The sequence below is a fragment of the Sciurus vulgaris genome (assembly GCF_902686455.1).
Source record: "Sciurus vulgaris genome assembly, chromosome: 4".
NCBI classification, from domain to species: Eukaryota; Metazoa; Chordata; class Mammalia; order Rodentia; family Sciuridae; genus Sciurus; species Sciurus vulgaris.
In genome coordinates this window covers 104,496,809-104,511,232 of record NC_136464.1, presented here as the reverse complement: position 1 = coordinate 104,511,232, position 14,424 = coordinate 104,496,809, and the positions used below count along the sequence as shown (strand labels likewise).

The 14,424-nt window shown below is 34.5% G+C and overlaps 1 protein-coding gene across 1 annotated transcript in view; it reads left to right on the top strand.

Moving 5' to 3' along the window:
- The window catches only part of LOC306658961 (phospholipid-transporting ATPase IB-like), a gene marked incomplete at both ends in the record, with an annotated part of 142,477 nt that overhangs the window by 34,317 nt on the left and 93,736 nt on the right, over positions 1-14,424 (top strand). Inside the window, 5 exons of the mRNA XM_079136233.1 lie at positions 4,724-4,851; positions 6,486-6,597; positions 6,917-7,082; positions 11,291-11,418; positions 12,520-12,597. Coding sequence (XP_078992359.1) covers positions 4,724-4,851; positions 6,486-6,597; positions 6,917-7,082; positions 11,291-11,418; positions 12,520-12,597 — 612 coding nt within the window. The remainder of the gene's footprint in view (positions 1-4,723; positions 4,852-6,485; positions 6,598-6,916; positions 7,083-11,290; positions 11,419-12,519; positions 12,598-14,424) is intronic.

Here is a 14,424-nt window from a genome sequence, read left to right as displayed (position 1 = left end):
CATCTATACAGAAGAATGCAATTGTGGCATCTTCTGGTAAATGGATGGAACTGGAGAATATTCCACTAAGTGAAATAAGTCAGTCCCAGAAAGTCAAGGGTTGGATGTTTTCTCTCAGATGTGGAAGTAATAGAGGAAAAAGGAATAAAAGAAGGAGTTCTCATGAAACTAGAAGGAAGATCAGTAGAATAGAAGTGGAGACCAATGGGGAGGGAAAAGAAAGAGGGAAAAGGGAAGAACTGGGGAATGAAGCTGACCAAATTATGCTATGTGCATGTATGAATATATCACAATGCATTCCAATTTTACATAGAACTATAATGTACCATCTTAAAAAATAAATAGAAGAAAGACAAAGTAGAAGGGAATCGGAAATGAAAAGGGGGAGAGAATGAGGATTTACTGGGCATTGAAATGGAGTAAACTATGTTAAATGCATTTATGAATATGTCAGAATGAACTCCACTATTTTGCATAACTTATAATGCCATAATAAAAAAACTTTAAAAATGGTTAAAAAAATCTAAGCATGTATAAGTTAAAGAAATTAAGAGAATGATATGTGTTTAAGAAAAATGAAATATATATGTGTTAAGGGATAAGAATTTATGTGTTTGGTGTTGGAAAAACTGGATATTCATATATAGAAGAATGACCCTATCTCTTAACCTACACAAAAGTGAAATCAAAGTGGATCAAAAACTTAGAAATTAGAACAGAAAGTTTGCAACTGCTAGAAGAAAATACAGGGCCAACACTCCATCACATAGGTGCAGACACTGATTTCCTAAACAAGATGACCTAAAATTCAAGAAATAGATAAGTGGGATTGCATCAAATTAAAAAGCTTCTGCACAGCAAAGGAAATTATTAAGAGCATGAAAGGAGAGCCTACAGAATGGGAGAAAATCTCTGCCAGCTTCTCCTCTGACAGGGTATTAATATCCAGACTATATAAAAAACTCAAAAAACTTAACACTCCCAAAACAAAACAAAATCCAACTAATACATAGGCAAAAGACTAAAAAGACATTCCTCAACAGAAAAAACTCAAATGTCCAACAAATATACAAAAAAAAAAAAATTGAACACCTCTAGCAAAGGGAAATGCAAATCAAAACTATACTAATATTTTATCTCACTTTAGTCAGAATGGCAATTATCAAGAATAAAAATAAATGCTGGGGAGGGAGAGTGGGGAAAGATACATTCATACATGGTTGGTGGGACTGCAAATTTGTACAACCACTCAGGAAAGTTGTATGGAGATTCCTTAAAAGATTAAGAATGGAACTACCATACTACCCAGCTATCCCACTCCTTGGTATTTATCCAAAAGAACTGAAATCAGCATACTGTAGTAATAAATCACTTCAATGGTTATTGTAGCACAATCTACAATAGCCTAATTATGAAACTAGCCCAGATGCTGTTAATAGATGAATGGATAAAGAAAATGTGTGGTTATATGCTCAATGAGTTTTTCTCATCCATAAAGAAGAATGCAATTATATCATGCTAAGAGAAATAATACAGACTCAAAAATTCAATTCTCTCATATGTGGAAGACAGAGCAAAATAAGGGAAAGAAGATTGGGGGTCAGATATTGTAAATATATAGGAAAGATCAGTGAGGTAGAAGAAGGAAATCAAGAGGGAGAGAGGAAGGAAGGGAAAGGGGAGGAAATGTGGAATGAATTTAATAAAATAACATTATGTACTATATAAATATATATATATATATTACAGGGAATTTCACTTTTATGTACATATAGAAAGCACTAATCAAAAATAAATAAATAAATAAATGAGTAAAAGGAAGATCTGTAGGGTAGAAAGGAAGGAGAATAGGTGGAGGGATGCAGGAGGAAAAAGGGAGGGAAACCCGTATTGAAATGGAGTAAATCAAACTCCGTGTATGTATGATTTTATCAAAATGAACCCAAGTACTATGTATAACTATAAAACTCTAATTAAAAAGACTATATATATATATGTTAAGAGAAATTAAGAGAATACATATAGAGTGTGCATTTACACATACATTACAAACATATATATATATATATTTCTTTAAAACAAAAACAAGCTACAGACTTGGAAAAATATTTGCAAACCACATATCTGACAAATTATTGTTATCTGTAGTATGTAAATAATCTCAAAACTGAACAAAAAAATCAAAGCATATAGAAACGAGGCAAAAGATGTGAGGAGACATTTAACTAAACAGGATATATAAGTGGCAAATAAACCCATGAAAATATTTTCTATTACATTAGCTAGCCTTTAGGAAAATACAATTAAAGTCATAGTGAAACACAGTGAAATACCTATCAGAACGACCAAAATAAAAAAATAGTTACAACACTAAATACTGGTGAGGATGCATAAAACTATATCAACTCATATATTGCTGGTGGGAATATATAATGGCACATCTACTTTGGGAAACATTTTGGCAGTTTGGTATGAAGTCAGAAATGTACCTAGCATATGACTCAGCAGTTGCACCCCTAGGGATGGGATCTATCTCAGGGAAATGAAAGCTCACAGTCACACGAAAAAGCTATATACAAATATTTATAGCAGTTTTATCTGCAATAGCCATGTTTTTAAATATGTGAATGGTTAAGTTAATTGTGGCACATCGATACTTATTTTTGTATATTGATCTTACCATCAACTACCTTATACTAAACTCTCATATATTTTATGATCTTAAAATCTAATATATAGGCTTTTCTAATAGTCAATTATTTCTCTAAATGTAGGATGATCAATTTTTTCCATCAGTTTTACATATTCACAGAGTGGAAAGGAGAGTATTAGAATAGAGTTTGAGGTTTTAATGCTTTCTGGACATTTAACATAAAATTTACCACCTGGTAGATTTATTACTATTTCTTTTTCAAAAAAATATAGAGTCATTTTTGACATTTCCATGCCTCATCACTTTCCCCCCTCATTTCATTTTATTGCCTAAAAGTCCAGACAATTGAAAATAAATTTCGTGTTAGCACTGGTGTCTTTGTTTCTGACTAATGAAGTTCTAACATTTCACAGTCAAGCATGATAGTTGCTTTCATGCCTTGATAGATATACTTTACCAAGTTGGGGAAGTTGCTTTGTATTGGAAGCTTACTAAGAAACTTTTTCTATAATCCGTGTTAAATTTTTTACTAATTATTTGAGCATTTATCAATGGGGTGATGTTCTTTCTTATATGATTTATTAATTATTATGCTTGAGAATCTGTTTTTGAATTTGGTGTACATGTTTTTCTCTTCTGGGAACTGTTTGTTGATGTTTTTGCTCATTTTTCTGTTGGAATATTTATAGAATTTATTTTTCATATTTACTCTTGGTCAATTATATATATTACATGTCTTCTCCCAGTTGATAACTTGTTCTGAAACATTTTTTAAGGTGTCTTCTGATGAATAGACATTCATCCCAAATTATTTCAGTGTGGGTTTATATCTTGTGTATATGCCTCAAAATATTTGTATTACATTTTTACATTTGTTTGACATTTGGAAAGATGTGACATTTTAGAATTAAAAATCTTTTGTTTAAATACTTAAACTTATCAGCTGTCTTCTTGAATCTTTCAATTATGTTGACAAGATGGATGACAATTTGATTCTATCTCTTCATGATGATTTGCCTCTTTTCTCTATGGAAGATTGAGATCTTATTGGGATTAAGTTCAGTGATTCTCCAAGTCTTAACTCTGGACCAGTAGTATCATCATCCTTTAGGATCTGTTAGAAATGCACATTCTGTTACTCAACCCCAGACCCACTAAATAAAAATACTCTGGGAATGAATACAGCAGCCTTTATTTTCACCAGACCTCATAGATGAATCTGATGCATACAAAAGTTTTGAACTTTTGGAAGTTCTAGATTCTTGTTACTCAAAATATGATCTATAATTTAGCATTATTTTAGTTACGTTTTTGTTGCTGTGAACATAAGACCTGATAAGAACTGAACAATTTAGAGGAGGAACAGTTTATGCTGGTTTAAGGTTTCAGAGATTCAGTTTATGGTCAACCAACTCCATAGCTCCAGTCTCAAGATGAGGCAAAACATCATGGAGGAAGGGTGTGGCAGAGAAAAACCGGCTCAGGAAATGGCAACCAGGAAGCAGAAAGAGCTCCTCTCACAAAAGACAAAACATAAACCCCAAAGGCACACACTCCTAGGGACCTACTTACTTTAGCCACACCCTACCCGCCTATTGCCCAGTTAATTAACATCAGTGGATTAATTCACTGATTAGGTTACACCTCTTATAATCTAATCATTTCACCTGTGAAAATTCTTGCATTGTTTCACATATGATTTTTGGTAGGACAACTCACATTTAAACCATAACAAGCATCATCAGCTACATACATAAATGTATCAAACATTATATGATGTTAGATTTATTATGGTTGCACTTGCAAAAGTGAAGTATTCAGTAGAGGATAAAATTCAACTTCCCACCTCTTTCAATTTTATTAAAATTATTTGTTAAATTCCACTTTGTCAAAGTCTTCTAGAAGAGTTTATGTTAAAATTTGGTTATGTTACTTTTAATATCTAGTAAGTACAAAATATTTTTAGTTATTGACTTTTATCATCATCTTTTATTAACTATTGGAGTCATGAAGCTTTGCCATAGTATATTAAACTTATTTTTTGCATTCTGTTCTTTTTTTTTTTAATAGGCATTGTTAGAAACTGCTGGAACACAAAAGGAAGAACAATTGGTAAATCTAGCTGGAAAAATTGAATGTGAAGGACCTCATCGTCAGTTCAATAACTTTGTTGGGACCTTGTATTTAAGGGGTAAAAGGTATTATCATTCTCTTCTCAAGTATTTTTTTTTCCTCTTATGGAGCACAATATGTTGCAGTTTCTGTTCTGTCAACTAATAACATTTGAAAGCATTATAATTGTTTATATTTTCCTTGACTTTGAAATACCCTGATGCTCCTGTGAAAATGTTAAAATTTTGGAAAATATATGGCATTTTCTTAATCAGGATACTTGTGTTAGTCAGCTTCATGTTACTGTAATGAAATACCTGAGACAATTAACTTATAAAAAGAAAAAGTTTATTAGCTCAAGTTCCAGCCCAAGATTGTGTGGACTCATTACTTTGGGCCTCTGGCAAGGGTGACATATAACGGAGGGAATGCACGGCAGAGAAAACTGTCTTATGTTGTGAGCCAGGAAACAGAGAAGAAAGGAAGATCTCAGGATTCCACTATTGCTTCCATGGGCATGCCTCAAGTGACCTAAAGACTTTCCACCAAGCCCCATTTTCAAAAGGTTCCAACACCTCCCAATAGCACCACCCTGAGGACCAAGGGTTTACCACATGGTCCTTTGGGAACATTATTCATATTTAAACAAAAGCAACCAATAAATGCTATAGATAGAGAAGTGAAGTCCAAGTTCCCTTTGACTATAAGCACTTTGCATATCACATGGAGTAAATCATGTTTTGAAAGTGACCAAAAATAAGCCAAATGGACTTGGTTTGATGATAATGGAGAAGTTTTCTTTACTTTTGCTCTAGTCCTATGCACTTTGCACTTTTTAGGAACATCTTTTATATGGCTGATCAATCTAGTGCTGGAGGTAAGGAGGTCAAGTAAATACCGTAGGCTTTACCTGCTTTCTATGCTCTGAATTACTCCCACACAATTCCTTCTATAGATTACTAAATTGACACACAGTTATTTGTCTAAAAAACCCTCTCTGACAAATTTTATAGGCACTCTAGGCATAAAGAGATAAATTTTCTTTCTAAAATTTATAATCATCATGTCTTTGGAATGGTGAGAAATGGACACCAAAGTAAAATTTTTTATCATGCTCTTTTAGAAATAGGTGATTTGATGAAGAAACATCTGTTGTAATGTCATTTGCTTCCAAAGTTGAACTTGACAAAAGGAAATATATGTAAGGCAAGACTGGTTTTAAATTCTGTGTCACTGCAGCCAAGTATCAGTCAAGAACAACATAGAGAAAGGAAAGTTTACTTGGGGCTCATGGTTTCAAAGGTTTCAGTCCAAATATGGCCAACTCCATTGGTTGGGGCTCAGGGTGAAGCTGTGCATCATAGTGGTAGGTACTAGAGGAGGAAAGCATCTCAGTCTGTGGCATGGTCAGGAAGGACAGAGAGGGAAAGGAAGGGAAGGGAACGGAAGGAAGAAGGAAGAGGAAGGGAAAAAAGAACTACAGGAAAGATGAACCCTTTCAGGGCACATCCTCAGTAACACACTTCTGATCAGGGTGCAACTCTCACAATCCAATAATTTCACCTCTGAACATTCCTGCATTAACACAGGAGCTTTTGGGAAACACCTTCTATCCAAACCATAACAACAACAACAACAACAAAAGCCTATTTTTTTTTTTTTTCACACTGTAAGAAAATAATTTCTTTGGTACTTTATAAATGCTCTTTTTTATTTTTAGTCCTGTTTCACTTGGGCCTGACCAGATGTTGCTGAGAGGTACACAGCTGAAAAATACTCTGTGGATCATTGGTATTGTTATTTATACTGGATTTGAAACCAAATTGATGCAGGTAAAATATCTGTGAGGACAAATTGTCTGATTCTAGATGTTTTCTTCTGATTTTAAGTGAGGGAGTTTAGTATATATCATTTGAGAATTCAGGAGGCTCATTCCTGTTTATTTCTCTGAAATTTAAAGGCAAGTTCATATTATACCTGTAGTTTTAGATATTTCTTCAGATTTTCAAAGTTATTTCTTTCCAGATATTTATTACCTAAAATGTAATTATCCTGTTTTTATAGTACAATTCTTTGTGTGTTTTTTATTTTTTGGGTATATGTGTGTGTGTGCATGTGTGTGTGAACATGAACAAATGTGCTATTGTGCAGAATGCCGTCAAATCACCTCTCAAGAGATCAAAGGTCGAGAAAGTAACCAACTTGCAGATCCTCGTTTTGTTGCTGCTCCTCTTTCTGATGTCTGCAGTGAGCTGTGTGGGAGCCCTGATCTGGAATAAAATATACCTGGAAAACATTTGGTACATGGGAAATAATGGTAAGTGTTTGAGTGTTCAAGAAACTACCACTTTTGGAACTTGTGCTTTTAAAAGGGACTTTAAAGACTTATTTCCGAGCTTTTGTTTAAGTGGTAGGGCACTCGTTCTAACGATTTTGACTGGTGTCTTTTTTTGTTGTTGTTGAGAAAGTGATTGAGAATTAGTATTAGGAATAATGTTCCCTTCTTAAAAATTTTAAAGCTTTATTTTTAATTGAGAAATAATTGCATTTATGAAGTACAATATGATTTTTGACATGTATGCATTGTGGAATGATTTAATCAATCTAATTATTATGTTCTTAACCTCATATAGTTACTGTTTTCTTGTTCTGAAAACACTTAAAAGCTTCTCTTTTGGCAGTTTTCAAATACACAATGCATTAGTATTAATGATGGTCACCACTCTACAATCAGCCTCCAGAACTTATTCCTCCTGTCTAACTGAAACTTTGCACTCTTTAACACAGACCCCCATTATGTCATTCTCCCTGTCTCCCAGACCCTGGGAACCATCATTCTACTCTCTTCTGCGATGACTGACTTTTTAGATTCTAAACATAAGTGAGAGCACTGCAGTATTTGCCTTTCTGTGATTGACTTATTTTACTTAACATAATAGCCTTTCAGTTTCATCCATGTTTTTACATATGACAATATTTACTTGTTTTTGAGACCAAATAGTATTTCTCCTGTGTGCGTGTGTGTGTATGTGTGTGCCTCACATTTTCTTTATCAATTCATTGACTGATGGATGCTTAGGTTGATGCTATCTCTTGGCTCTTGCAATACTGCTGCAATAAATGCAAGACTGCCTTTGTCTCTTCAATACACTATTTCCTTTCCTTAGAATATATACCCAGTAGTGGAACTGTTGGATCATAAGATAGCTCTAGTTTCAATATTTTGAGGAAGTTCCATAGCATTTTCCAAAATGCCTGTGCTAATTTACATACCCACTAATGGTATACAAGGGTTTCCTTTTTTCTACATCCTTGATAACACTTGTTATTCTTTTATAAAAGTCATTCTACCAGGTGTAACATGCAAACTCATTGTGGTTTTAATTCACATTTTCCTGATCATTAGTGATATTGAGCATTTTTTTCATTTACCTGTGTGCCATCATATGTCTTCTTTTGAAGAATTTCTGTTCATGGCCTTTGCCCATTTTTAAAATTGGGTTGCTTTCTTGCTGTTGGATTTTTGAATTCTTTATATATTTTCAATATTGGTCAATTATGAGACATATGGTTTAAGATTTTTAAAAGATTATTATGGCAATTACACATAGTTATGGCATTCCAAAATAAGTACAGAGATAGGACTCAGGGAAGAAGCATGAGAATGTAAGCCAGATACACAAGGGTGTAAGTCTTTAGCTCTAACACTTAGTAACTTATGAGAATTTTGATAAAGTTTTTACTTCCCTAGGCTGTGCATCCCTCATTTGAAAATGGGAATAATACCTACCTCATTGGGTAAATACAGTGCTTTGTGTGTGATGTACATTGATGAGAAAACGAGGAAAATGGGGGATTCTGTTATTAAATTGATCTGCTATGTAAAATTTTTTACAAAATTTTATTTGTTCTTTTTAGTTATACGTGACAGTAGAATGTATTTTGACATATTGTACATACCTGGAGTACCAGTTCTTGTGGCTGTACATGATGTTAAGTTACACTGGTCATGTATTCATGTACGAACCTAGGAAAGTTATGTCCGATTCATTCTCCTGTCTCAAAGTGAACTGGTACTTGACATTGAAAGTTCAGCATTTTTTTGTTAATGTATTTCTATGTTTCAGAGTAAACCATTATACATCTTTCTGGCTTTTATATTCTATCTCTGAGGATCTTGAACTATTTTAACCTCCCTTGTGTAGACCTATTTGGGAGCATTTTAGGAATAAAGAAAGAAACTAAGATGTAGACTCTGTAGGTAGCGTCAAAACCTAAGGCAGGTTTATTCTTACACAGTAAGGATTTCCAGATGTTCCTCGTCCAGTTTTGGTTTTCTGTTATGAATTTTAGATTTTAGATTTTTTAAAAAGTAATCTGGGGCTAGGGTTGTAACTCAGTGCTTGCTTAGCATGTGTGAGGCACTGGGTTCAATTCTCCGCACCACATATAAACAAATGAATAAAATAAAAGTCCATCAACAACTAAAAAAATTTTTTAAAAAGTAATCTGGATTTAAACTTTCTTCTCCAATTTGCTCTAACACAAGATAGTTAATAATATCTGTGTTAGCTTTTCATTACTGTAATAAAATTCCCCAAATAATTAACATATAAAGAGAAAATGTTTATTTTGGCTCACTATTTTAGTGGTTGCAGTCCATGATCAGCTGGCTTTGTTACTTTGAGTTTGTGGTAAAGCAGCATGTCATGGTAGGGCAAAGCTGCTTCCATCTAGAGCCAGGAAGCAAAGAGGGATGGAGGGGAACAGGGTCCCACAATCCTCCTTGGAGAGATGTACCCAATTACCTAAGTACCTCCCATCAGTAGCCCCACCTTTAATGTTTCCACCATTTATCAAAAGGTTCACCCTTGGGCCTTTAATATGTGGGCTTTTGACGGACATTCTACATCAGAAGAATAGCATCATATTATTTTGGACATAAAAACTTAACAATAGTTACTGATATTCTGAGTTCTACAAAATTTGTCAAGATTTGTATGCCATATAAATAACATTTTCTTTCCTTTTCAATCAGAGTTCTTGAGAGAGGAGATGACTCTTACTGTTTCTATTTCTTGGTTGTTCTTGTGCCCATATAAAAAGTAGTTATCTACACACGACAATTACTTCAGTGGTGTTCCATTTACTACACTGGATTGGCATATCACTGCTTAATGGCCCACTACTTGCTCTTGTGAGTGAAATTTTATTGACATAGCCATGCTTACTTGTTTCATGTTTTCATGTCACAATGGCAGAGCTGAGTAGTTGCAAAGGAGACTGTATAGGCAGCAAGACTAAAAGATGTACCCTCTAGCTCTTACTAAAAATGTTTTCTGCTCCCTGGCATACAAGGTCCAAGCTAAACCTCCTCCAGCATGGCATACCAAGACCTTCACTACCTTATCCATTCCCCATGGTATGATATTCCCCTACTTCCTCCTCAGCATGTAATCTCCATTAACAAAGTACTGCTTGCTTTTTGGTATCTTTCAGGAACCTTACATTAACTGGCTGTTGATGCCTCCAGGCCTTTTGTCCAATGCTCCTTTAGGCTTCAAATTCTTCTCTGGTCCCTCTTCACCTAACACTCCTCAATTAGGCCAAGATGAGGCATTATCTTCTCTTGTGGCATTTCCTGACTGACTTCTCCCAGTTTTTTTTTTTTTTTTTAAATTTGGGAGTTCTCCTTGGTTTTATTATAATATCCATTATGGAATTTATTCCATTTCCATGTTTCATTATTGTTTATTTGCCCCCCCAACCCTAGATTGTGAATTTCATATGTGTGTGATTTTAAAAAACATTTTTTATTAGTGCTTTATAGTTAGACATAATAGTGAGTTTCATTTTGACATAGTTATACATGCATGGAATATAATTTGTTCCATTTCGGTCCCCAGTCCTTCCTTCCCTACTCTCTTTACTCTCTGTTTCCCTTCCTCTGTGCTACTGATCTAGTTATTTATTGTTAACTTCACTTGTCGAATCTTAAAAAAGTATAATTACAATATGTGTACATATTTATACACACGTTTTAGTTTCCTTAATGCCGTTTATCTCTTTGACTTCACACCCACGGTCACTTCCAGCTACAAGGTCCTCCTCATTCCCTTCCTTTCGTCTCCTGCATTTAGCAAACTTCCTTCTTCAAATTCTGCTCATCATCTTCTCTGAGATGCTCCTGTCTGAGATGCTGGCCCTTCTCTTTGTGTTGTTGATATGCTCAATGCTCTGTGCTACCATAGAATTCCTCACACTATCTTTATTGACCCAGCTTCCTTCCTCAGGTGGCATCCTGAACTCCCTGAGGGCAGGGTGACCTTGAATCTCAGTGCTTCCCATACTCCTCACACATGACTGCTATTTGATTAATTTTCATAAAGAATACTCATTTGGTGTCCACTTTTAATCATAATTTTCATGGAAAAAAGCCCACAATTCTAATAATGGAGTAATTCAAATGAAGATGAATGAAATCATTGTCTGAAGCTGTGACATAGTTCTGATTTTCTTCCATAGATAACCCCTCCCACAACTTTGTGTTTGATTTAGTGGTATTCATTATCTTGTACCACAACCTTGTTCCCATCAGTCTTCTGTTAACTCTGGAAACTGTGAAATTTATTCAGGCACAGTTTATAAACTGGGTGAGTATTAAAATCAGAAATGTAAACAAAAATTCTCTCTTGTGCCATTTCTAAGAACTGATATACTAATTGAGTCCTTATGATGGGGATAGTATAGCCAATGGGCCAGGGATGCTTTCAACAGGAAAGACAAGCAATAGCGTCAACATGGTTCAGTAATGCTGGGACCTCTTTGTGTTAATCTTGAGGACACTATTTTTTCATTCTTTTGTTTTTAACTGTGGAAAAAGACTTAAGAGATAGTAGCCTGGTAGCAAGTATGGAGAGAGAAGTTAATCCAATAAAATTCAAGATACTCAATAGGGAAGGAGAGTCTAGTAGACTTATAGATCTTGGCCAGAATGATAGATTCTTAGCAATCATCAAAGGAGAACATTGTTTTTATTTTGTTATTTTTTGTTGGTGCTAGGATCAAACCCAGAATCTCACCATACTAGGCAAGGATTCTACTACAAGCTACACCCTGCCCCCAGTCAGAGAATGCCATGAAGTGAAACAAAGTGCTTTTAAACGTATTCTCATTTAACTTTTGTAGAATGCTGTGAAAGCCAAGTTGTTGCTCCTATTTTTTTTATTTTTATTTTTTTTGGTACTGGGGATTGAACTCAGGGGCACTTGACCACTGAGCTACATCCCCAGCCCTATTTTGTATTTTATTTAGGAAAAGGGTCTCACTGAATTGCTTAGCACCTTGCTTTTGCTGAAGCTGGCTTTGAACTCCCGATCCTCCTGCCTCAGCCTCCCAAGCTGCTGGGATTACAAGCGTGCGACACCATGCTCAGCTGCTCCTGGTTGCTCCTATTTTTGATGTAGTATCTGGACCCAGAAATGCTAATTAACTTACTTAAGTTCACAGGTTGGCTGAGGCAGAGCCAAGAATTTGAAAGCCAAGTCTTTGAATCCCTATTCACTAATACAGAGGGGCTGCTTCTCTCAAATTGATTCTCCTGTTGTATAAGAGAAGTTAACATATTGGGTTAATCTAGGTATTCCACACTCTCCCTGTGGGTTTTAGAACTATCAGTGTCAGTGTAGACTTCTAGAAGAGATTCTGAACCTCATTCTGATTCTGGTTTGGACTTTATTTTTCATTTATTACAGGATGAAGATATGCATTATGACCAAAATAATCTTTACGCAATGGCCAGAACATCCAATCTTAATGAAGAGCTTGGGCAGGTGAGAGACTTTTCAGGGAATTAACAATGAGATAGTTTAAAAGAAGAAGACTCTAGGGAGAGCTTTTGCAAATCTCAATGCCAAAGTGAGCTCAGGGTACAGTTCAAACTGACATGTGGAATCAGTTGGAAATTTTTAGGCATATTTTGTTCAAAATATTGATAATTTTGCATCATGTTTAAATATACTGCATCTGTTGAAGCAGAACAGACCTACTACAGGTTATTATGTGTTTATGAAAGAGTGAAAAGTTAGAAGACAGGGAAGGCTGCTGTTAGCTCTCAGGTGTGCTAATAGCAGTTAGTTTTCAAAGTCAGGAACTTGATGAGGAGAGCCCACACCTTCCTTTTCCCTCCTTCCCTGAGGCAGATGACCCACAAAAAGCAGCCAAAGGCTGCTAAAAAATTTCAGAGATTGCTACAAAATTTTACACTTGCCAAACCCATACAGCTGCCTCATAGCTTCCTTATCTGTGTATGTGTAAATATTTAAAAACTCCCATTGATGTAGCTAAAAGAAGAAATACTTATAATTCTGATTTTTCTAAATATCTTTTTTCCCTTAATATGTTTTTATTAGATTGCAGTTTCCCATATTTCAGTTAATTGGGGATGTTAAGTTTCAAGGGTGTGAATCCTGGCTCTATCATTTATCAGCTAGTAATTTGGGGTTCTTGTGTGACTTCCCTGGTCTTGATTCCTAATATGTAAAATAATAAGAGCATCTTTGTCATAAGTTTGCTATAATTGAATAGGACAATGTATATATAAAGCACTCAGCATAGTCCCTGGAGTATGGTAGGAACTTCATTAATGCTAGTCACTATAAACCGTACTGGGTAAATATAATTTTAAATTTATAATCACATTGTGTGGTATCATTTGAATAATAAGTTATCAATAAATATTTATTTAAGAAACATTTTGGCTCTTGGAAATGCCTGTTCAGAGAACTACACCAATATTCTTTTTTACATTGAAGAACTAAAGATGAAGGAGGCTGCCCTAATTAACTCTAGCATCTTTTCTCCTCATAAAAATCAGATTATTCATTTTAGAATGTGTTTTTAATTGATAGTTGAAAAAGTAACATTTCATCAACCTTACCTAGAAAATTGATGTCAGTCTTTTAGAGTAATAATTAAATTTAATCTTAATAAAAGAAGGCTTTAGGATGCAAGCTTGGAAAATAATTATATTGTTTATGTAGGTAAAATCCTAATGAAAAGAGCAAAAACAATGAAATTGAAAACAGAAGGGCAATAGAGAACTTAATATTCAGGATACACAAAAAACTCCTAAAATTCAGCAGTAAAAAGACAAACTAATTCAAAAAAGCACAAAGGATTTGAACAGATATTTCTCCAAAGATATATAAATGGCCAATAAATTCTTGAAAAGACACTTAATATCATTAATCTTTAGGTAAATTAAAATCAAAACCACAATGAAATATCATTTCATGACCATTATTATGGATGTTATTTAAAAAAAAAACAATAAACAACAAATACTGATGATGATGTGGAAATTTTGCAATCCTTGTGCCTTATGGCAAAAATATAAAATGGTACAACTGCTCTGAAAAGCAATATGATTAATCCTCAAAATACTATGCATAGAATTATCATATGATCCAGAAATCCCACTTTTCAGTCTATACACAAAAAGTTGGTAGCAGGGGCTTGAAAATAAATTGTATGCAAATGTTCATAAAATCATTATTTGCAGTAGCAAAAAGGTGAAAACAACTCAAATGACCATCAGTGGATGAAAGGATGAACAGACTGGCATACCCACATAATAGGGATATTATTCAGTTCCAGAA